The following is a 24,477-nucleotide window of genomic DNA, read 5'->3' on the forward strand; positions in this document are numbered from 1 at the left end:
ATAAGGCGGAAAATACGGTGTGTGTGTGTGTGTGTGTGTATACATATATCTAATGGTAGACTCTCAATAAGCTTTTCTTCTATGATTTATTTAATAACTTTTAGGCCATGTTCCCACTACATGAGATACCGGACGTTCCGTGACCCGGCCAAGTCACGGAATGGCCGGTCTCTGCAAAGATCATTTCGGCTGTTACTTAAGCACCGGCCGGATGATCCTTCCTGCCGCAGTGTTCTGATTCGGGCGTATCAGCGCGTGCTCGCATCAGAACTCTCCTAGCACACAATGAAGCAAGCGGCCGGAGCTTACTATACTGTACTGTAGTATTCGCAAATAAAAAACTATACTTTTTTAAAATGATATTACAAAGAAATATGTAATGAATATAAATCTGTAATCTGTGGAGAACCCCTTTCGAGATAATCAAAATGCAAACTATACGCAGAGGAAAATCCTTCCCTTAGCTGCTTCTATTAATCTCTTAAAGGGAACCACGATTGTGCTGATATGTTTCCCAGCTGCAGAGTATAGACTACTGTGCTGCTCCCCGAGGCCACCAGCCATGTCTGCAGCTGTAGCTTTACAAAGGGGAAAAAGTGGTTTTATTCCGGTGCGCGAGGCCAAGAGGGGGGGGGGGTCATCTGAGAGCTGCCTGTAACTAGTCGCTGCCCTCTGCCTGTCAATCATCCCTGTAGAGCATGCTGACCAGCAGAGAGCTGTGACTAGTTACGGACAGCCACCCGGCCAGATACCTAGTTGACTAGATGACTAGACATGGCGGGTAGCATCCTTTAGAATGATTGACAGTCGAAGGAGGTGGAGCCAGCTGAATTGGAGAGGAAGAGAGCTGTGACTAGTTACGGACAGCCACCCTACCAGACGACTAGATGACTAGACATGGCAGGTAGCCTCTCTCTAGAATGATAAACAGCCAAAGGAGGTGGAGCCTGAAGGCAATAGTAGCTGAATGGGAGAGTCGCAAGCGGCAGCGCACTAGGTAAGTATGCACTGCTGTGATCTGCAAATTGACACAACAGGTATATACATATCCTATATACATATCTGTGGCTCTGTGCTATCAGTTTCCATTGCTGCACAAATGATACAAGGATCTGACGTACAGCTCGGCCGCTTGATTCTTTAGTGCCGTGTAAAGGCCCCACAAACGAATGCTGATCTTTCTGATCAATAGTCGTCCTTTTAGATGGCCCAACAGTTCATGGTTATTGGCCGCACATTTACAGTTGGTGATTGATCAGCTGATCACTGGTCGTTTTGCCGATTATCAGGAATGAGCGTTCCTAGGAGTGAGGTTCTTAGCGCACAATTGATCACATTGTGCGAGCCCATCTGCCACGTCACGGCGACCTCATTCAGATGGGTCCCTACACTAACACTATTATTCTTCTTATCCTCCAATTCCTCTAACCTGTCTGCTAGGGGCTTCTCTACAGGGACTGACTATACATTGCAGGTGATAAAGCTTTTACACCACATGGATCCTGGGCTACATATACAGTGTTAGTGTAGGGACCACCTGAGGGCAGAAGTGCTGCCGATGGGATCATAAAATAGATGGAAACTGGATATAATAAACTGCGCCCATATAATTTACTAACAATATTGGAGGAAATTGTTAAGAATCAATTGTTTATATTCATTATAGAGAAACATATTTTAGTTATGGGGCTTTGGGGGGTGCAGGCCGAGCTTTATTATCTCTATATAAAAGCATTTAATAAGTAATAAGTGATACTAATAAGTTACTGTGTGACATTGCACGGTCATGGATACTATATGGGGACTGCACAGAGGGGCCTAATACTATATGGGGACTGTATAGAGGGTCTTATACATGCACTGCACAGAGGGACCTATCCTATATATGGACCTTACTATTATATAGGGGCACAGAGGGGCCTACCTACGATATAGAGGCCCTGGGTACCCAGGGCGCCAAAAGCAAATTACATACAGGGGGCCATCTGGCCGGCTGTGTTTTCATGGATGTGAGGAAATCTGGTTACTAGTGTAAAAAATCTCACACATGCCTATAGAGATACAGTACAGAAGGTGTGACGCTTCTTACCTGTAGAGGTGGTGCAGCCTATGACCCTGATGCCTCCTTGTTCTTCTCCTTGACGTCTCCTATCCCTTCTTGATTCCTGCAAGTGACTGTGTTGGATGCTGGAGACATTCTGAAACTTGATAACACTTGGAATCCTGGTATGACTGGAGCCCCGCTGTACTGTGCAGCTCCCGGCTGCTATCAGATTATTTCGTTATGACTAATTAACCATTTAACCCCTTAACTCAGGACGTACCCGCAGGGTGGGTAGGAAAGTTCAGAGGGGGGTCATGTTGGGGACTGAGCCTTCTAGCGGGCACAGTCCAATTGCCGTGGCCCGCTAAATAGCCATTTAAATGCAGCTTTCAGCTGCATTTAAATGGCCTGTGTTCTCCATCCATGGTGGTCTAAAGGCGAGATTGTCACCCTGCGATGCGATCGCTATGGGGCAATCCCTACTTGCTGCTGGGCCAGGTCGTTGTGCCGTAATGGCACTGATCCCGGCTCAGCATTCCATTGCTATGGGCTTCGGCAGCTCAGAGCAATAGTTCCCTCATGGATCTATAAGTATTGCATAGATGTCTATGAGAGATCAGTGTAGTTATAATAGGAGAAAATCTTCTCCCCTAATAAAAGTTTAAATCACCCCTTTTCCTATTTTATAAATAAAAATAAATAAATTAAACATATTTGGTATCACCGCGTGCAGAATTGCCTGAACTATTAAATGATCAAATTTTTGATCTTATACAGTAAAGAGTGTAAGTGCAAAAAATGCTAATTTTAAGTAAAATCAAATCCAGAAAAATTGTAATAAAAACCGTTCAAAAAGTTGCATATATGCAAGCAAGGTACCAATAGAAAGTACAGATCATAGTGCATAAAATGACACCTCACACAGCCAATAGACCAAAGGATAAAAGCATTATAAGGATGGGAACAGAGCAATTATAAGAAAATGTAGTTTTTTAAAAAGGTTTTAATGTTTTGAAAGTTATAATAAGTTAAATATATCGTTGTAATCATGCAGACGTGAGGAACATAGATATCATGTCAGTTTTACCATAGGGTCAATAGCGCAAACATGAAACCCCCTAAAATGAAAAAAAAATTGCTTCTTTTTCAATTTCATTACACAAATAATTTTTTTCTGGTTTTTCTGCATGTTTTATGGAGAAATTAAGTCAGTGATTGCAAAGTATAATGAGTGTCGTACAAAATAAGGGCCCGTGTGGGTCTGTAGGTAAAAGAATGCAATCGCTATGGCCTTTTAAACACGAGGAGGAAAAAACGTAAACGCAAAAACAAAAATTGGCCTGGTGATCAAAGGGTGAAATGCCGCTGTCAAAACTGATAACTTGTACAAGCTATCCCTGGTGGGCCGGTGGCGGGATCGGCTTGCTGTGATGCGATTGTAGCAATCCGATCCATCATACTTACAGCACGGATCCTCTTCTGGTTGCCAGCGATGTACCTGGCTTGGTGATCATTTCAGGCTGTCTGTAGCTGCCTGTAATCAATGCAGAACATATGTACTGCACTGATCTCTATGAGCAATCATAGCACTGCTCATAGGCGTTCCCTAGGGGGACTACAAATTAGTGTAACAAAGTTTTTTTAGAAATAAAAAATCCTATCCCATAGTAAAAGTGTAAATCCCCTCCCTCTTCCCGTTTTATGAATAAAAATATATGAGTAAACTGGATACACATTTTCAGAAGAAAATACATAGTGGTTGAAAAGAGTGCCCCTTTAACAGTGACATCCATTTACAACAAGGTTCAACCCTTGATTACTTCCCTTTAAGAGCAATTGTAGAGCCGTCCCTTCAAGAGTATTGTCCCTTTAAAGCACCTTAGGTGCCGACCCTTGAAGAGTGACTTTAGTGCAGCCCCTTTATGATTGGCTTTGGTACCGCCCCTTTAAAAGCAACTTTGGTACCGTCTCTTTAAGAGCAACTTTGGTACCACCCCTTTAAGAGCTAATTTGGCCCCAGCCCTTTAAGAGTGACATTGGTACCGTCTCTATAAGAGCGACTTTGGTACCGCCCCTTTAAGAGCTACTTAGGCACAGGCCTCTTTAAGAGCGTCTTTGCTACTGCCTCTTTAAGAGCAACCTTGGTACTGTCCCTTTCAGAGCACCTTTTGTACCAGTGTCTTTGGTACTGCCCCTTGAAAAGCGACTTTAGTGCCGCCCTTTAAGAGTGATTTTGGTGCCATCCCTTTAAGATCGTCATTGGTACCACCCCTTTAAGAACAGCTGTGTGTACCGCCCATTTAAGAGTAACTTTTGTACTGTCCCTTTAACATAAACTTTGGTACCACCACTTTAAGAGCTAATTTGGCCTCAGTCCTTTAAGAGTGATTTTGGTACCGTCCCTCTAAGAGCGACTTTGGTACGTCCTATTTAGAGCACATTTGGTACCAATCCTTTAGAAGCTAATTTGGCCCCACCCCAACTCTGGCACAGGCCTCTTTAAGAGCGGCTTTGGTACCACCCCTTTATGAGCGGCTTTGGTACCGCCCCTTTACCGCCCACTACGACACTGACTCCTTAACAGTGACATCCACAGCAGCCTTATAATGGTAAAAAATGCCGTCTCATACAGCCCTATAGACCAAAACATAAAAGCCTCATACCAACGGTAATAGAGCAATTTTATACACATTTTGTAATTCTTTAAAAAGGTTTTTGTTTTTTTTAAAGCAGTAAAATGACATTAAAGTTTAACCCTTGATTACCTCCCTTTAAGCCAAAATTGTGGTTGTGGTCTCTTCAAGAACTATTTATGTATTGTGCTTTTAAAGCAACTTAGGTGCCGCCTTTATTGCAGTCCCTTTAAGAGTAATTTCGGTGCCATCCCTTTAAGTGCAACTTTAGTGCCCTCTTTTTAAGAGCGAATTTGGTACCGCTCCTTTAGGAGCGGCATTGGTACCACCCCTTCAAGAGCGGCTTTGGTACCGCCCTTTAAGAGTAACTTTGGTACTGTCCCTGTAACATCAACTTTGGTACCACCCCTTTTAGAGCTAATTTGGCCCCTGCCCCTTAAGAGCGACTATGGTACCGTCCCTATCAGAGCGTTTTTTTTATTGTTCCTTTAAGAGAGACTTTGGTACTGTCCCTTTAAGAGTATGTTTGATACCTCCCCTTCCTGAGCTAATTTGGCCCAGTCCCTTTAAGAGCTAATTTGTCACAGACTCCTTTAAGATTTGGTACCAGCCCTATAACCTCTTAAGGACATATTCCGCACCCGTACAGCATATGTCCACAAGAGGAGTTCAGAGGGGGGCCGTGCCGCGACCTTGCTCTGAACTGCCGCAATCCCGACTGCTATCTGCAGCACGGGACTGCGGCTATTTGGACCGCTAATTAAGACCGCTAGATGCAGCGATTGCGGAGGGGTGGATCCCTTTATCTCACCGAGCCGGGCCTCAGCATCGGAATGACGCTGATCCCGGCTCGGTATTCTATTGCAATGGTCTGCAGCAGGCCAAAGCAATAGAGCACCGATCTCATGGATCTGTGCTGTGTTATACAGCTACACTAATCTCCATGAGAGATCAGTGTAGTTGTATTACAAGTCCCCCAGGCGGACTTCTAATTACTGTGTATGTGTAAAAAAAAAAAAAAAATGTTTTCATTAATAAAAAAAACCCCTCCGCTAATAAAAGTCTGAATCACCCCCCTTTTCCCATTTTATAATTAAAAATAAATAAATAAATAAACATGTTTGTTATCGCCGCGTGCGTAATCGCGTGAACTATTAATTTAGCACATTCCTGATCTTGCACGGTAAACTGTGTAAGCGCAAAGACCCGCCAAAGTTCAAAAGTTGCACATTTTTGGTTGCATCAAATGCAGAAACGTTGTAATAAAAAGCGATCAAAAAGTCGCATATGCGCAATCAAGGTACCGATAGAAAGAACACATCATGGCACAAAAATTGACACCTCAATCAGCCCCATAGACCAAAGGATAAAAGCATTATAAGCATGGGAATTGAGCAATTTTAAGGAATTTTTTTTCTGTAGAAGGTTTTATTTTTTTAAAATCCATCAAATAATATAAAAGTTATGCAAGTTGCATATAATTTAAATCGTACCAACTTGAGGAACGTAAATTACTTGTCAGTTTTTCCATAGGACAAATGGTGTAAAAACAAAAAACCCCAAAGAAAAAGAATTGCAATTTTTTTTCAATTTCACTGCGCATATCATTTTTTTCTGGCTTCACAGCATATTATATGCAAAAATTAAGTTTGTCATTGCAAAGTAAAATTATTGGCACAAAAAATAAGGGCTCATATGGGTTTCAAAGTAAAAAAAAATGCAAGTGTTATGGCCTTTTAAACACAAGGAGGAAAAAACGAAAACGCAAAAACGAAAATTGTCTCTGTCTTTAAGAGCGACTCTGGTACCGCCCCTTTCCAAATGCCTTTGGCACCGCCCATTTAAGAGCGACTTTGGTACCACTTCTTTTAAGAGCGGCATTGGTACCACCCCATCAAGAGTTGTTTTGGTACTGCGCCTTTAAAAGCAACTTCGGTACCAACCCTTTAAGAGCTACTTTGGTACTGACCCTTTAAGAGCGACTCTGGTACCCCTCCTTTAACAATTACTTTGGTACCGCCCCTTTAAAAACAACTTTGCTACCACTCCTTTAAGAGCGGCATTGGTACCACCCCTATAAAAGCAACCTTGGTACCGTCCCTTCAAAAGCAACTTTGGTACCATCCCTTTAAGAGCAAATTTGGTTCCAGCCCTTTAAGAGTGACTTTGGAACGGCTTCTTTAAGAGCGGCTTTGGTACTGCACCTTTAAGAGCAACCTTGGTACTATGCCTTAAAGAGCGACTTCGATACTGTTAATTTTATGTGTGACTTTGGTACCACCTCTTTACGAGTGACTTTGGTACCGTCCCTTTAAGAATGACTTTGGTGCAATCCTTCTAAGAGAGACTTTGGTGTCATCCTTGTTGCTGACCCTTTAACAGCTAATTCAGTACCGCCCCTTTAAGAGTGACTTCAATTCTGACTTCTCAACAGTGACATCCACAGCAGCCTTATAATGGTAAAAAATTACGTCTCATATAGCCGCATAGACCAAAACATAAAAGCCTCATAAGGACGGTAACAGAGTAATTTTATACACATTTAGTTATTTTTTTAAAAGGTTTTTTTTTTCTTAAAGCAGTAACATAACACTAAAGTTATTTAAGTTGTAATTGCTCTGACTTGAGGAACATAGATAACAGGTCAGGTTTACCACAGGACGAATGGAGAAAAGATGAAACCCACCTAAAAATTTAAACAAGCTTTTTTCTTTTTCACAGTGCATGTAATTTTTGTCGTTTTCGCAGAATATTTTATGGAAAAATAATTGCAAATTACGATTGGTATCCGAGAAAATAAGACTCCATATGTCTGTAGGTGAAAAAATACAAGTGCTATGGACTTTTATACACAAAGAGGAAAAAACAGAAGTACAAAAAAAAAAAATTTGCCCGATCCTTAAGGGGTTAAAGGACGACTCCAGCGAAAATCATTTATTCAGCAATTATAACACATTACAGAGTTTATAACTTTATAATGTGTTTTGGTTAGGTATCTGCCCCTCTTCCCTATTCCCCCCCTCGACCACAGGTTCTTCAGGCGTCGCCATTTTGTGTTGATGTTGCCATCAAATGTATTCAAAGGGGAGGCGGCCTAACTTCCGTCCCTTAGATAGACCCGCCCCTTTCTACTATGTCGCCAGATGACTCCACTTACTCAGCTCTGATTGGCTGAGCAAGCTGTAAGCCATCTGCTGCTCTCCAGCCAAGAGCTGGAGCTTGTAAGGGGAGCCGGATAATGACGCACTGGGAGCCGAATGGCATCATGGGAGCCGAACCTGAACTCAGGAGTGAGAGTAACTAGTACACAGATGGTAAGTGCTATTTTTTTTTCTTTAAGATAAGACTTAAAGGAAAAAAAAATCCGGCCTCCTCCACCCCTTAATAGCCGGCCATCTCTCACCTCTTTCCCCAGACCCATGACAGCATTGTCATTGACCCAGGGAAATCCAATCACCGGTATATATTCCTGTACTATACACAGAGTATAAGTCTGTATATAGTACCAGAAGGATGGAATTATTAGAGGCATGGAATAAAAAAACAATAAATCAGTTTATTTCTCTCTCATCCAGCACAGCACTAGGAGCTGGTGCGGTCATGGATGGGAGGAAATCTGGTCACCGGTGTAACAAATCTACATGCCTCATACAGCGCAGATCTTATAGCGCCTCCACCTACCTGTGGTGGTGCCAGCCTACTGGCTTGTGCAGGGCTCCGTCCATGTTGTTCTTCCTGTCCTCTTCCTTCCTGCAGGTGTCGGTGTCCTTGGTGATGCTGAAGACATCTGATGGTGCTTGGGGGTCCGCTCTTCATGGTCTTCAGTCTTTGGATCCTCTTCTGCCAGGTGTTCAGGGTGTCCGCTCGCTCCGATGACATAAGATTTGGTGTTCAGCCAAAGATCTTCGAGGTGACGAAGGAAAATCCTCGGAATTCGGCCTGGTCCTTGGGTGACAAGCGCTTCTTCTTGACCTCGTCTGCCTCCATGGTGGAAAGACGGAACTTCTCCCTCTTCTTGGCCTTCTTGGTCTTGCGCTGAGGCTTCTTAGATGGTTTACTTACCTCAGGGTTGTGTGGTGGGGTCATCCCGAGGGCTTCCACCGAGACCCAATCGATGCACTGGAAAAACGGATGTTCTCTGATGTTCTGGACGACTCCCAAGCGCTGAGCAGGATCTCTCTGGAGGAGCTGGAAGGAGAAAAGCTGGCAGTGAATCCCTGGGAAGCTGTAAGTGACAAATCTACCATGTTATACTAAAACTGCTCAATTCTACATCCACCTAGTTAGACCCATTCACCTTTCAGGGTCCTGGGAAAGCTATGTTGGCACCAGGTCTTTTTTGTATAATAATTGCCGATTTCTGATAATAACGACCGCATGTAATGTTCATGAACATTATATGCCGCCATCACTATACAATAACAGCAGTTATTCTGCCCAAAAAGACATTGTGGGAACATAGCCGTAACATGTACAATATACGTAACCTATAATAGTAAGACACTGACCTGTATGATGAAGTCTTCGGCGCCGGAGCTGGTGTCATCGAAAAGCGCTGGGTGGTATTCGCGTCGTCCGGTGACCATTTTGTTCATGATGACACCAAAGGAAAACCAGTCTGCTCCGGCGCCATATCCCTCCTCCGCCAGCATCTCAGGAGCCATGTAGCCTTTGGTCCCAGCGCATTCGGTGGCTTTTCGGTCTCCGAAGATGTTCTCAAGGGCGAGGCCGAAATCCGTGATCTTCACATGCCCTGTTTCCGCCACTAGGATGTTCTCGGGCTTGAGGTCTCGGTGGATGACGCCTCTTGCGTGGAGATACTGGATGCCGCACACGAGCTCAGCGGCGTAGAATCTTGCGCTGGGGATGTTCAGCCGCCCGTTCGTCTTCAGGAATTGGTCGAAGTCCCCGCAGCTCACGTATTCCAGCCCAAGTAGAACAAGCATCTTGGTCTGGAATGCAAAATCTGCGTGGACCAGAAAGGGGCTCCCAGATGCCAGCTGTAGCACTCGGTTCTCCACCATCACATCCGCCTCCTCGATGTCTTCTAGCAGGAGTCGCTTCATGATGACCTTCACCGCGAATCGTTGGCTGGTGACGATGTCTTCTGCCAACACGACCTTCCCGTAATTCCCTTCGCCGAGCACATGGTGGAACTGTAGTCTCTGCCGGATGGTGCTAGAGATGGTGCTCTGGCTGCTGGATGGTCGGACACCGCTGGGACCTCCTAAAAGAGGGAAAAATAAATGGGAGAGATTCTCACACTTGTAATATACATTATTCTCTATGACACCAATTTGTAAAGAGAAACTAAGAGCAAAATCTTATTCTTTTCTGGATATACTTATGAGAGTGTTTGGTGCATTGGGGACTGTACTTTACACCTCTTGAGTTTCTGGCAGGAGGATCAGTGCACCGAGAGGTAAAGCACCAACCCCACAGAGCCAGCCCTAAGCTGCATGGCATCATGGTAGCCAGCCCCCCAGATTATCAGACCCCAGACTGGATCCCAGTCCATCTGACACAGTGCTCTCTGCTGCCACCTCTGTCCATGTCAGGAACTGTCCAGATCAGTAGCAAATCCCCATATAAAAAAACCTCTTCTGATCTCGACAGTTCCTGACATAGACAGAGGTGGCAGCAGTGAGCACTATGTCAGACTGGAAAGAATACATCACTTCCTGTAGGACATACAGCTGCTGATAAGTACTGGAAGACTTGAGATTTTTAAATGGAAGTAAATTACAAATTTATATAATTTTCTGATACCAGTTGATTTGAAGGAAAAAAATTCCACTGAGTTCCTTAGCAGTTTTTTCCTTAGCCCCCCAGCAGCTCACACACTATACACATCATCTCCTAAAGCTCGCCGGTTTCCTATTTATTGGACTAGAGATCAGGCTGGACTCCAGATCAGACAGGAAGGAGTAACCTGGAGGGTGCTACAGGTTTTGCCCAAACAACTTCCATCATCCATAGCTCTCTAATACCATGATGGGAGTTATCTCTTGGTATAACTTGCTCGGGCACTAGAGTAGCAATCTCCTGTATCTTCCATTATACACATTACCTGCAGGCTGCTTACACCTCTATAGTGTACCTGTCATGGAGTACACTCAGCCCATCAGCGTAACATCCACTCTGCTGCAAGAATTTCAGGTATCCATGGATACGACCATGCAGGGGCGATACTGCATGCAACCCCCATTCTGATCCAATAGGGCTTCTACACAGTACGGACCTGGCGTGGTTGTATCCATGTGTGGTGTCCCACCACTGGTGTTGCTATTGGTTACAACTAGGGATGGTCCCTATGAACCTGAACTCTCAGCATCAGATTCCCGCTGTCTGCCCGCTCCGTGCAGCGGGTGGATACAGCGGGAGGACCGCCTGGAAAACTGGGATACAGCCTATGACTAGGGCTGTATCTCAGTTTTCCAGGCGGTCCTCCCGCTGTATCCACCCTCTCCATGGAGCGGGCAGACAGCGTTAATCATTGCCGAGAGTTCGGGTTCGTACGAACCCAAACCGAACCAGGTTCGGACCATCCATAGTTACAACCTTCGTAAAAGCCTGTACTTTTTGTGTGGAAGTGGTGATAGAGTGTTAAAGTTTTGCCACAAGATGTCACTGTTGTAAGTATGTGTATTCAGTTATTGCACAGCTGTAGTACTGAAGGGGTTATTGTTTGTTTATATGTCACATGGATCTATAGACCAATGAAAGTACTTTCTTCTTCTATCTTATCATTTCTCTCTTTACTTCTCACTAATGTACTCTTCACCCATTCACAGCACACCTTACAGGGGCTGTAGATAGGAAGTCACATAGGTAGAGAAAGTGTAGTGTCTTTTGTCACTAGACTCTGTAGAAGAAGGACACAAGCCAGAACGCTCTCTACAGCAGTTCAGTTGGGCCCTGGCCCTCTGCCAGGTCCCCAGTCTCAGTGTGCAGTTAGAAGCAGACCTAGGCACATGCAACCTACAGTTTCTTCTCAATTAACTCCACTCAACACTATGCAGTGTTAAACCCTTCACTAGCAAGTCAGAGATCATCTCAACCCACGCTGTGGACAAGGAGAGTCACAGTGCAGGACACTATCCATATAAAGTAAAGGAACTGATAGAGCAAAGTTGCTAGAAGCCTATGAACTCTATGTCGCAGCGCAGGTGTAAGCAGGGAATGCTCAGCATTTCTCTCATCGCAGGTAACAAGGTCTGGGGCTTGTGTCACCCACTAGGACGGGTTCCCTTGAAACTGGTAAGGCAATAGGTGTTCAAATGTACAAAAAAGTCAAAACAAGGGCACAAGTATTCTCTCTCACTCTTCTCAAGTATTTACACCTCCGACCTCCGAGCAGAGCACAGTACTACTTGGGTTGGGACTCTGATGACATCCTCCTTTCTACTCTTCTCATTTTCTACTCTCAACACACAACCCAGTCCGCACCACTGTACCACTCTCTATACTCTCACTCCAGATCTGGATCGTGAACCATCAAGTGTCTTTAATTTAATTCTTTTTCCAGTATAACAATTTCACTTATAAAAATCAACAATTCCATAACAATATATCAAAAACCCCTTCCTCCCCCCCCCCCCCACACACACACGAAACACAACTTACGCGACCTCCTCTCTCCCCCATCCCTCCCTCACACTCATCCATCCCTTCATATATTTTAATACATCTTTTCCCATATTCCAAGGTCGGGGCACCAGATGACATCCATTGTCTCACAATAACAAGCCTGGCAAGAAATAAGAGCCTAAGTATGCTCATTCTTTCCCCCCGTTTCGTTCTCAGCTTAGAGGTGTCTCCTAGCATGTAGGTTCGAGCTCAAAATTCCCCCCCACCCTCTTAACGATACATTCACATTCCCGATCCCAATATTCCCTTATAGCCTTGCAAAACCACAGCATGTGTCCTGTGCCCGTTCCCTCCTCCCCACATCTCGGTCGTTCCATTTCTTAATTTTATATAGAAACTTGGGGGTATAGTATAAATGATATAATTTATATTAAACTGAACCATTCTATTACAGTCCGCCTTGGATACCATCTTGATATTTCTTACAATTCCCTCCCATTGAGAGTCTTCAAGTCCCCCTACCTCACTTTCCCATTTTTGCCTACTAGTCTCCCCAATACCCTGTTCTTTCTTCCTAATTGTTCCTTCTTGTAATTTTTTAATCAATAGAGGCGGCTTATATATGATATTATTAATATTCTTAAGACCTTTATTTAAGACCTTTTAAATTCAAACCAATACTGCTCCTCAATCTTAAACTTCTTTCTGACTACATCCCAACTTTTAATACCACTACCGAACCTAATATCGCCTACCTGTTTCAGTCCCGCCCTATGAAGAGATGCTACCACTTCAACACTTCCTGATTCACTTATCAGCATTAATGGTCTAAATGCTTCAGAAGCTCTGGTCCTGGCACAGTGAGATATTGCAGACACTGCTATGTGCAGCATTAGATATACTGATCCTCCCCTTATTGTCTATTCTATTGTATTTTAGTATTAGAATAGACATTACATCTGGGGAAGCCGCCTGTCAGGAGCTGCAGCCACCACACAGTGACGCAGAGCGAGCGGGGAGAGCTGTCAGTCACTGGTCCCTCTGCTTCTCTGTCCTGCGGCTGCGGCTACTGACAGGCGGCTTCCCCAGATGGAAGGTTTATTCTGATACTAATATGCAGGAAAATAGACAATAAGGAAAGCTCAGATATCTAACTGCAGGGACCAGGGCTTCTAAAACGCTGTAGTTCCCAACACAACCACTGGGGGCAGCAGAGAGGCCATGTTTCCCCCTTACTGCTGCCAGTCACTAGAAATATGTAAAAAAAAACCTGTAAAAATTACATTTTCTTTAATCAAAGTATAGAATTGTATGAATAAAAAAGAAGAAGAAGAAGAAGAATTACCTCCTTGACGTATAATTTCTTTTTCCAATGAGAAATATAATAGAAGATACTGGGGGTTGTAGTCCCATCCAGAATGGGGACATAGTTATCAGACGCACAAAGCACAGAGATCTATTGCTATAAGTGTCTGGCTATATGTTACTGTGTGTGAGGGGGCAGAGGCCATGGTATACTGTTACACTATACATATGGGATGGGACAATCTCTGGGGGCGCTGTACTAGATTATACAGCACTGCTATCACTATGAGGCTGTGTTCACATTATCACTTTATCAGCTCCTGACATACAAGATAAAGCAGCACTGAGGCCACAAATGGTTTATACCCCCCCCCCCCAGTATGTTACATTCTATAGTAATAGGGGAACTCCGAAAAAAAAACTGGTGCCAGAAAGATAGTATTACAGACTTCCGGTTCCGGCCCCATGCTGTAGAGACGTGCCTCAGCCTCACTCCGCTCCCGGGTCCCGCCTGACTGCAACCCGCACACCCACAACCGATCGGAGGGAAGATTCGGGGGGCTCCCCTTATTCCCCCCACTACGATGGACCGATATATACAAAAAAAGGGCAAACAGCCGCAAGCTGGAGGCAGAAAATCGCGGCGCCTGGACAAAGGGGATTCCAACATGGCGGCGTCTCCCGCCTCATCCCGCGCTACTTCACAGGACAGGTCTGAGAGAGAGTCCTCGGGGGAGAGGAGGACATGGACACGCTGCCAATAAACTATGCAGCCATGGCAGCGGAGGTGGCCAAAAGGATCACTCCTGGCCTGCAAGAATCGGTGTCTACAGCGATCACCAGCACATTGCAACAGGTACAGAGGGAGCTGGCAGCACAGGGTGGGAGATTGGCAGCGGTTGAAGGGAGGCTGCATGTCATGGAGGACAAGGAGGACTCTGTGTCAGCAAAGATCCTTGCTGTGGAAACTGAGAATAGGCGGCTTTGGGATAAAGTGGAGGATCTAGAGAACAGATCCAGGAGGAATAACCTCCGGCTCGTGGGGGTCCCGGAATCGGTGCACCAGAGAGACCTCATTCACCTGTGTGAAACCGTCATTCCTGGTCTGTTGGGGATCACTCACCCATGTAAGTTTGAAAGAGCTCACAGGTTGGGGCCAGACCTTCGACAGGTCCCAGACAAAGGAGTGCCGCCAGGACTGACCCAGTAAGAAAGACCACGTCATGTTATAGTCAGGTACCTTGATTTTACTGACAAAGTCCTCATTCAGCGGGCCTTCCGCAATAGGAGAGATGTCCTTTTGCTCGAGGGTCGGAGGCTACTTATATTTGGTGATTTTTCAGTGGAAGTCTCCAGGAGACGGAAGTTATTTTCCCCATTGTTCACAGCCCTCTTTCGTCAGCAGACGCGATTTGCTCTTCTGTACCCAGCATCACTGAGGGTATTCCACGCAGACGGTTCCTATTCCACCTTCACAAATGTGGATGAGGCCAAGGAGGCCCTCAAAGACTACCTGCGCCCAGGGACGCCCAGATCTCATAATGGCTCCCCTCGGCGAGAGAGCCCCCCCTCATTCACCGGCCCCGCACTTGCCCCCGATGATCGGGGCTTTCCGGGATTCGAATGCTTCTATACCTGATCCATGGCATCTTCCTCCCAAGGAGCAAAGAACCAAAGAGGCCGTAGAGGCACCAGTCTGAAGACAGTGCTCCGGGTATCCTTCCTATGACACTACGTTCCACTACCGTTTACCCGTTAAAAGGACCCAAGTTGACAGCCAGGCAGTCTGGCATTCCTCAGGGACATGGACTGGAGATAATTGAGCTGCCGGCTTGTTTGGTTTACATCCTCCCTGACAAGAACATTTGTCCCAGATGTTTTGTTCCTATTCTAGTTGTTACCATCTGCTGCTGGCTGTCTGGGGTTACCTTTTATATCTATATGGTCCACTTGCCTCTCTCCACCATTTTTCCTGTCTCCTATCCCCGTTTCCCTCCCATGTTCCCTGTTCCTCCCAATGTCCCCCCATATCCTAATGCACCTTCCTAGCTTAACTCATCTATTTCCCATTCCTTGTCTTCCCCCTTCCCTTCCTTTTCCCCCCTTCCACCCTTCTTTCCCCCCATACCCTTCCTCCTCCTTCCCTCCCTTCATCCCCCCCCCCCCCCCCCCGCTCTCCCGTCTAGCCCTTCCCCTCCCTGTTCTCTTTTTCTCTTCTCTCCTTCCTCTCGGATATTCTGTTTAGTATCTTCTCCCTCTTCTACTGTAGTGAATATCGTGGTAATTAGCGATTTCATACTCCTCTGGCGTATTGCCAAGCCCTTATATAGGGGCCCGGGGCGGAGGGTGGTTTGGACAGTAGTCAATCAGCTGGGGTACAGTTCCCTACAGCTTGGAAAAAAGCGAAGTCCCTAACCCCGTACTTTCAGGGTCTGAGGCAACATATCACCCTGAGTGGGGTAAAATGGTCATGTTAACTGTGTTATTTGTTATAGTTTTGGGTTGTTGGGAAGGGGGGGTGGGGGGAGGGATGCTCACGGTCTGTCTCACAAGTTTGGGGGAGGGGTGCAGAGGAAATGCAATTCTATTCCTTTTTATGGTCTGTATTATTTCATGGAATATAAAAGGGCTCCAGTCCCCTCATAAGAGACACATGGTATTGCGCCATCTGAAAAAGTTTTCACCGGACCTTGTCTTTTTACAAGAAACACATTTAGATTCTTCAGACTTTTTCAGAATGCGCAAACATTGGGTGGGTCAGGTCTTTGGCTCGGCAGCGGTGGATAGAAAGGCCGGGGTACTGGTCCTAGTAAACAAGGCTTTTAGTTGTGAGATATTGGATGAGTGGTCGGATGACGAAGGGAGGATATGTACACTTCATGTCAAAACACCAGGGGAAGAATTTCTTGCAGTAAATGTTTATGGCCCCAATGATACTAACTCTGCCTTCTTTTCCTCTCTGTCCACCCTAGTTCTTCAGCACCGGGTTCCCCATAAAATTGTTGGGGGGGACTTCAATGCAGTGATGAACTATGTGGAAGATCGGAAATCGAATCACACCAAGTTGGCTCCTCCCCGACAGAGAGACGCCATCTTATCCCCCTGGTCATCTTCAGTGGGAATAGAGGATGTGTGGAGATGGTCTAATCCAAATGCCCGTGAGTTTACTCATTACTCCCACCCAGATGACTCATGGTCAAGGCTAGATTACCTCTTTCTCTCGCCAACTTTCTTGTCCAGGGTGGACCGAATTGAGATCTTAGATCTTGTTATATCTGATCATGCCCCATTAGCCCTCACACTACATGATATCCATCCTGTAGGGCTCGGATTTCCTATGGAAATTTCCAGTAGGTCTCACTAGAGACGAGAATTTTAAGGCCTTGTTAACCCCTTCAAGACCAAGCCTATTTGGGTCTTAATGACCAGGCTCATTTTTCAAAATCTAACCTGTCTCACTTTATGCGCTTATAGCTCAGTGATGCTTTAACATATGCTAGCGATTCTGAGATTATTTTTTTCGTTACATATGGAACTTTAATTAAGTGGCAAAATTTGGTCACTACTTTGTGTGTTTTTTGTGAAAAACATCAAAATATCATGAAAAATTTAAAAAAAAATTAGCATTTTATGAACTTTGAAATTCTCTGCTTCTAAAAAAAGATGTCGTAAATGACATAAATTACTTACTAAGTCTCATTACCGATATGTCCTCTTTATTCTGTGGGCACACAGTGGGCACACAGCGGGGCTCAGAAGGGAAGGAGTGCCAATTAGCATTTTCCGTGCAGATTTTTCTGAAGTAGTTTCTGAGCGCCAGGTGTTTGCAGAGCCCCTGTAGTGCCAGTGGAGTAAAATCTTGCCATAAGTCACCCCATTTTGGAAAGTGCACCCCTCAAAGAATTCATTTTGGGGTGTGGTGAGCATTTTGAAGCCACAGGTATTAGAGGAAAGTATTCAAAAGTAGACAGTAAAAATGAAAAACTCAAATTTTTCCAATAATATGTTCCTTTAGTTTGAAATTTATCAATTTCACGAGGAACAGGGGAGAAAACTTACCCCAATATATGTAAAGCAGGTTCTCCTGAGTAGAACGGTACCCCAGATGTGGGCATAAACCACTGTATGGGCACACAGCCGGGCTCAGAAAGGAAGGAGCGCTAATTAGCATTTTACGTGCAGATTTTTCTGAAGAAGTTTCTGAGCGCCGGGTGCGTTTGCAGTGCCCCTGTAATGTCTACAGAATAGAACCCCCCCCAAAAAGTCACCCCATTTTGGAAAGTATACCCCTCAAAGAATTCATCTTGGGGTAGGATGAGCATATAACCCCACAGGTATTACAGGAAAGTATTCAAAATTGGCCAGTAATAATGAAAAACTCCATTTTTTCCAATAATATGTTGGTTTAGTTTGAAGTTTCAAAATTTCACAAGGAACAGGAGAAAAAATGTACCCCAAAATCTGTAACGCAAGTTCTCCTGAGTACAACGGTACCCCATATGTGGGTATAAACTACTGTATGGGCACACAGCGGGGCTCAGAAGGGAAGGAGTGCCAATTTGCTGGAGCAAAACCGCAGCTAGTAATAGTTATTATAATAGCGCAGTTACTAAAGTACAATAAAAAAATTAGATTACAGGTAATGTGGGGTGGTTACGGGTAATCTGGAGGTGGTTACGGACAGTCTGGGGTGGTTCCGGTAATTCTGGAGGTGGTTACAGTCAACATGAGGTGGTGACGGGCAACCTGGGGTAGTTACAGGCAACGTGGGGTAGTTACAGGCAACCTGGGGTGGTTAAAGGCAACCTGGGGTGGTTAGAGGCAACCTGGGGTGGTTATAAGAAACTTGGGTTAGTTACAGGCAACCTGGGGTGGTTAGAGGCAACCTGGGTTGGTTACGGGCAACGTGGGGTGGATACGGACAACCTGCTGTGGTTACAGACAATCTAGGGTGGTTACAGGCAACCTTCGGTGGTTACGGGAAACATGGGGTGGTTACAGGCAACGTGGGGTGGTTACGGCAACTTGGGGTGGTTACGAACAATCTGGGGTAGTTACGGCAACCTGGGGTGGTTAGAGGCAACCTGGGGTGGTTAGAGGCAACCTGGGGTGGTTACAAGAAACTTGGGTTAGTTACAGGCAACCTGGGGTGGTTACGGACAATCTGGGGTGGTTAGAGACAATCTGGGGTGGTTACAGACAATCTGGGGTGGTTACAGACAATCTGGGGTGGTTACAGACAATCTGGGGTGGTTAGAGACAATCTGGGGTGGTTACGGACAATCTGGGGTGGTTACAGACAATCTGGGGTGGTTACAGACAATCTGGGGTGGTTACAGACAATCTGGGGTGGTTACAGACAATCTGGGGTGGTTACAGACAATCTGGGGTAGTTAGAGACAATCTGGGGTGGTTACGGACAATCTGGGGTGGTTACAGACAATCTGGGGTGGTTACGGATAAACTAAAGTCCTTATAGATAATCTGCGGTGGGTATCACTTTTTATCCCCTGTCACCAATCATTTATGGTGACAGGGGATAAAAAGTGCCGGCGGCACATGGCACAAGCGATCAGCGGTATATAGTATATACTGCTGATCGCTTGTACCGGGATCCCACAGGGGGGTGGCGGAGAGCATGGGGCTTTTATTCATTTTTCTTTTTTGATCACTGTGAACAGACATTAGTCTGTTCACAGTGATGGTGGCGGCTATCTTGGATCTGATGGCCGCCGCGGGGAGGGGGGTTAGTGACTGGGGCACTAGGGGGGCTGATCTGGGGTCTGATTTTACTTATTTCATCTCCCCCCACCGTGGATTCGTGGCAGCACCCTCCGGGGGGTGGGGGTGAGAGATCTTTGAGATCACACAGGGAGGGGGGGGCCGGGGGAGGGGATCACCACCACTTACCTCCCGGGTGTCAGCGATGCTGACCCTGAGTCCCGGAAGGGGAAGGGATGCGGCGGGCGGCATTACTTCATTCATAGCTCCGCTCCGCTCTGGGTGTCTGGTAGTTATGAATGAAGTAATGCCGCCCGCTGCATCCCCTCCCGGGACACGGTCGGCATCGCTGACATACGGGGGGGGGGGGGGTGATGTTGGATGCAGGGACCCATCACACAGTGCTGACGCCGGCCCAGCCCATGTCACTGGTGACCGGCACTGAGCCCCCACAACCCCTGGTACAGCAGGCTCAGGGGACCTGGAGCGTGGTGGGACACAGAGCACTAAACCCTGATTGGCTACACGCTAGCCAGCCAGTCAGGGTTCAGTGCTCTGCTGCTAAGAAGCAGGAAAGCCAGACGCCGGCCGGGTATGGTGACGTCACCGAACCGGAAGAAGAGGATCCGCGAGTCGCAGGTCACGTGACCAGACCGGAGATCTCCTTGGGGGGCCAATAAAGGACTGGTAAGTATATTAGGAAAGGGTTAACCTTGGTTAACCCTTTCCATAGCTAATTTATTGATTTTTCCCGGAATACCCCTTTAAGCATCGGGACATAAAACAAATTAATTCGGCATTTACAAAATTTATATGGGGGGGGGGGGGGGGGATGCCCACGCGTAGCCCTTAAAAAATTGGTCTTTTTTCGGGATCGGGGGGGATTGAACTTCCCGGACATCCGGCGCTATAACCTGGCATGTCTGCTCAGGCATGGGATAGACTGGATGAGGGGTGGAGGAGCTTTCACTAATGTGAAGTTGGAGGAGGCGATGGCAACCCCCTGGCCGCTTCCGGCTTTATTATATACTAAACTGCCGGCTATCCCCCCCCCCATTAAGAGATGTACCCTGTTGCGGACACTATTATTGCATGGAAGACATGCCTAGGGGATATGAAATTGCCATATGCAATCGGCAGAGGTATGCCAATTTGGTCCCACCTTGAACTGCGGAAAGAGGCGAGTAATAGGTTTTCCCAGGAATGGACGCAAAAGGGCATCACTAAAGTCTCCCACATCCTCCACGACCATGAACATAGATATCTTGGGTTTGCTGAATTACAGGCAACATATTCTCTGGGTTCGGGCCATTTTTTGTTATACAACCAGGTGACATCCTTTCTACGGGCACGATGTAGGGATTTCAATTCCTTCTTCAAGTCGAACTTTATAGAAGATGCTATTAGAGTGGAAGTGCCTATACACTCTCTATCTTACCTTTATTGGGCCCTTAGACAGCAAGTCACCAAGCTTGAGACATGGCATGTTTTTAAATACTGGGAGTCCTACTTTGATAAAGAGGACCTCACTAAACCCATAATAGATGGCTGGCTGGCAGTGCGTAAGGCAGTGATAAATGAGACCTGGAGGGAATCTCAGTATAAAATCATGCATCACACAACCTATGGGTTTACCCTCCCCAGGACTCCAGCGAACCCGGAGCGCATTGAGGCCGGCCCTGACTGTAATGCCAGATGCACGGACCTGGTACATGGTCTAGTCACATGCCCCCTGTCCAGACATTTTTGGGTCTCCTTGATGTAACATGTTTTTATTTTCATTAATTATTGTGTCGCTTCCGGCCTACGTTGGGCCGGTTGGCATATACTGTCAACTTACCATTACGGTGGGATTTCCCGTCCATCGTGTTTGTATCATAAATATGTTAAAAATGATTAAAAATATATATTTTTTAAAAGATAGAATTACAGTACTTATCAGCTGCTGTATGTCCTACAGGAAGTGGTGTTTTCTTTCCAGTCTGACACAGTGCTCTATGCTGCCACCCCTGTCCATGTCAGGAACTGTCCAGAGCAGGAAAGGTTTTCTATGGGGATTTGCTGCTACTCTGGACAGTTCCTGACATGGACAGAGGTGGCAGCAGAGAGCACTGTGTCAGATTGGAAAGAATACACCACTGCAGGACATACAGCAGCTGATAAGTACTGGAAGACTGGAGATTTTTAAATCCCCCCACAACCAGTATTTGTTATTCCCACAATTGTTACAACCAGAGCAATATAACATACTATATTACTTTCATCCCAGTGTGAATGGGGTTAAAAAAAGTGGAAAAACTACTGAATGATGGAAACATTTTTTTATCCTTTTTCAAAGCTACAATTCGTTCTGTCACTGAGGGGTAAAACAGACGTAACACATGGGAGCGGGAGGCGCCAACAAGATTTACTGAAGACAAAGATTTAAAATCTACAATAAAGAAATTGACATTTTTGCCATTTTCCCAATTTTGATGCAACTTTTAAGCCTTGTTGTGTCTGTGTGATTCCCGGAGTGACGGCTGTGTGATCCCAGGTCTCCTTCTCCATGGCTTCTCTATGAGATACTGGATGGGAGTCTCAGTGAGATGCATAGAGAAGGGGATTCCTGGTCACACAGCAGCCGCTGTAGGATTCTGACAGTCATGAGGGGGAGCAGCAGGACCGGAGCGTCTCATCTATCCATCAGTAACCTCCTATCTTATGTGTTACATCTGCCCGGTATCAGTAGTGCGGTGTCAGCCGCTAGGCTTTGCCCCTATTATCCTGATGCTCCCCTGCCCTCTTCTGTTTTGATGGGAACCTGTAACATTAAAGGGGAACTCTGGCTAAAAAAAAAGTTTTCAAATCAACTGATGTCAGAAAGTTCTACAGATTTGTAATTTACTTCTATTTAAAAATCTTCAGTCTTCCAGTACTTATCAGCTGCTGTACATCCTGCAGAAAGTGGTGAATTCTTTCCAGTCTGACACAGTGCTCTCTGCTGCCACCTCTGTCCATGTCAGGAAATGTCCAGAGCAGGAAAGGATTTCTATGTGGGATTTGCTCCTGCTGTGGACAGTTTCTGACATGGACAGAGGTGGCAGCAGAGAGTACTGTGTCACACTGGAAAGAATACACCACTTTCTGCAGGACATACAGCAGCTGATAAGTACTGGAAGACTGGAGATTTTCATATAAATGTAAATTACAAATCTTTTAAACTTTCTAATATCGGTTGATGTAAAAGAAAAAGCATTTCACCAGAGTGACACTTTGAGTTTGCACAAGGAGCCGGAGGATAGATAGTTTCAAAAGATTTAGTATAATTTATTTATTATAATTTATTAAAATCTACATCCCTGCTCCTTCTCTGTTTAGCCATCCAGTGGGCTGCTAGCAGAAAGGACGGCATTTCAGGGTCACACATTGTAACATACAGAAAAGCAAAAAATTATCGAGCCAATGATTTATATCAACAAATAACAAAAGTTATACTGCAGGAACCGCTGTGTACCATCTATACATCACATAATAACTTACTGTCACAATGTGGGGACTCTATGGTATATTACAGACCACACCTCTTTACCGTAGGCCACACCTCTTTACCGTAGGCCACACCTCTTTACCTTAGGCCTCATCTTTTTGTAAAATACATAAGTAATCTGGTGGCAGTGTGGCCGGTGTATTGGAGAAATTGGAGCAATAGTTGAGAAACATTCAGCATAGTAACCCCCCCCCCCCATATTATAGTTGTATCATATAGGCCATGTGCCCACTACAGGACCATAGATAGGAATGGCGGCCGTCTCGTAACATCATGATCACTGTTACGAAAAAGCCGCCAGTCCCCACTATGATCCTGTACTGGAAACATAGCCATAATGTGCTGAGTACATGATAACCCCCATATGTCCCAGGCATATACATATATACGTGTACATATAGGGGTGTACCTGAGCCGGCCTGGTCTTCCTGCTTTTCTTCTTTCTTCTGGATCTTCATTGGCGGCTTCTTCTCTTCCACTGCAGAATCCAGGATGTGCCTCTTCTTGGCCTGTCTCTTCCCCGCCATGTCTTCCTTCTTCTCCTGTCTGGCCTCTCCATGGTTGGACTTCTCAGAGCTCCTCTTCCTCCTCCTCTGGCTCTTCAATGAAGTCTTCTCATCGTCCGATGAGTCCAAGATGGGTCTTCTCTTCCTCGCCATGTCTTCCTTCTTCTGTCTGTTCTCTCCATGGTTGGACTTCTCAGAGCTCCTCTTCCTCCTCCGCTGGCTCTTCAATGAAGTCTTCTCATCGTCCGATGAGTCCACGGTGCATCTTGGTGTCTTCTCAGAGCCCAAGGTTTCCCGTCTCCTCTTCCTCCCTTGGCTCGTCACTGAAGTCTTCTCACCATCCGATGAGTCCAAGATGAGTCTTCTCCTCTTCCTCGCTGCCTTTCTCTTCACAATCTCCTCCTGGTCCTCCATGTTGGCGCTCTGCCTTGGTCCAGTAAACAACTCTCTCTGTCTCCTAGCAACAGTCACTGATAACATCTCAGCTGCCCTGGCCACATGCATGGCAATGGTCATGTGATCAGTGAGTGATCCCATTCACCTCTATGGGCTATAGGGATATGGATTACAAGTAGTATAATGGCGGCTTCACTTTGGTTCCCACAAGGACTGATTCTACATGTATAGGTGATAGAAAACCATTGGGGAGATTTATCAGCCGTCTTATAGTGAGATTCTCCTTATTGTCCATAGTAACCAATCACAGCTCAGCTTACAAATACTGATGAGCTCTGATATAATAAAAGCTGTCCTATTATTGGTCCTTGAGGACTGGAGTTGGGGAACACGGCCTTAGAGGCCTGGACTATGCATTGGTCAGTATGCTGTAATACTATGTGTATAGCCGTGTACTGTACATTGCTGATTCCCTCTTACAGTTTGTCTATGGCAGAATATACCAGTGTAGCCTCATTGTAGCCTCAGAGGCCGCAGATGGCCCCATGGATGACATTACAGCAAGTCTCTACCCAGTTCTGTCACTGAGGCTGTTTGGACACTGTAAGTAACTGGCACACGGCTTTTACCATCTAGATGCCACAGTAACCAGCGACTTTCCTCTTACTGCTGCCAGTCACTGGAAATATACAAAAAAATAAAATCATATTTTCTTTAATAGTTTGTTTTTATAAATAATATATATATATATAT

General features: G+C 45.6%; 1 protein-coding gene across 1 annotated transcript; it reads right to left on the reverse strand.

Annotated features, from left to right (window-relative positions):
• Positions 1–8,568: 8,568 nt before the first annotated feature.
• Positions 8,569–23,769, reverse strand: LOC138789216 (protein kinase C delta type-like). Its single transcript, XM_069967826.1, has 3 exons — positions 23,232–23,769; positions 9,186–9,904; positions 8,569–8,865 (listed from the first exon to the last, which is right to left on the reverse strand). The coding sequence occupies exons 1-3, from the start codon at positions 23,740–23,742 to the stop codon at positions 8,569–8,571; spliced, it is 1,527 nt and encodes a 508-aa protein (XP_069823927.1). The 5' UTR covers positions 23,743–23,769.
• Between the last annotated feature and the right edge of the window lie 708 nt (positions 23,770–24,477).

The sequence above is a fragment of the Dendropsophus ebraccatus genome, chromosome 4 (genome assembly GCF_027789765.1).
Source record: "Dendropsophus ebraccatus isolate aDenEbr1 chromosome 4, aDenEbr1.pat, whole genome shotgun sequence".
In the NCBI taxonomy this organism is placed as follows: domain Eukaryota; kingdom Metazoa; phylum Chordata; class Amphibia; order Anura; family Hylidae; genus Dendropsophus; species Dendropsophus ebraccatus.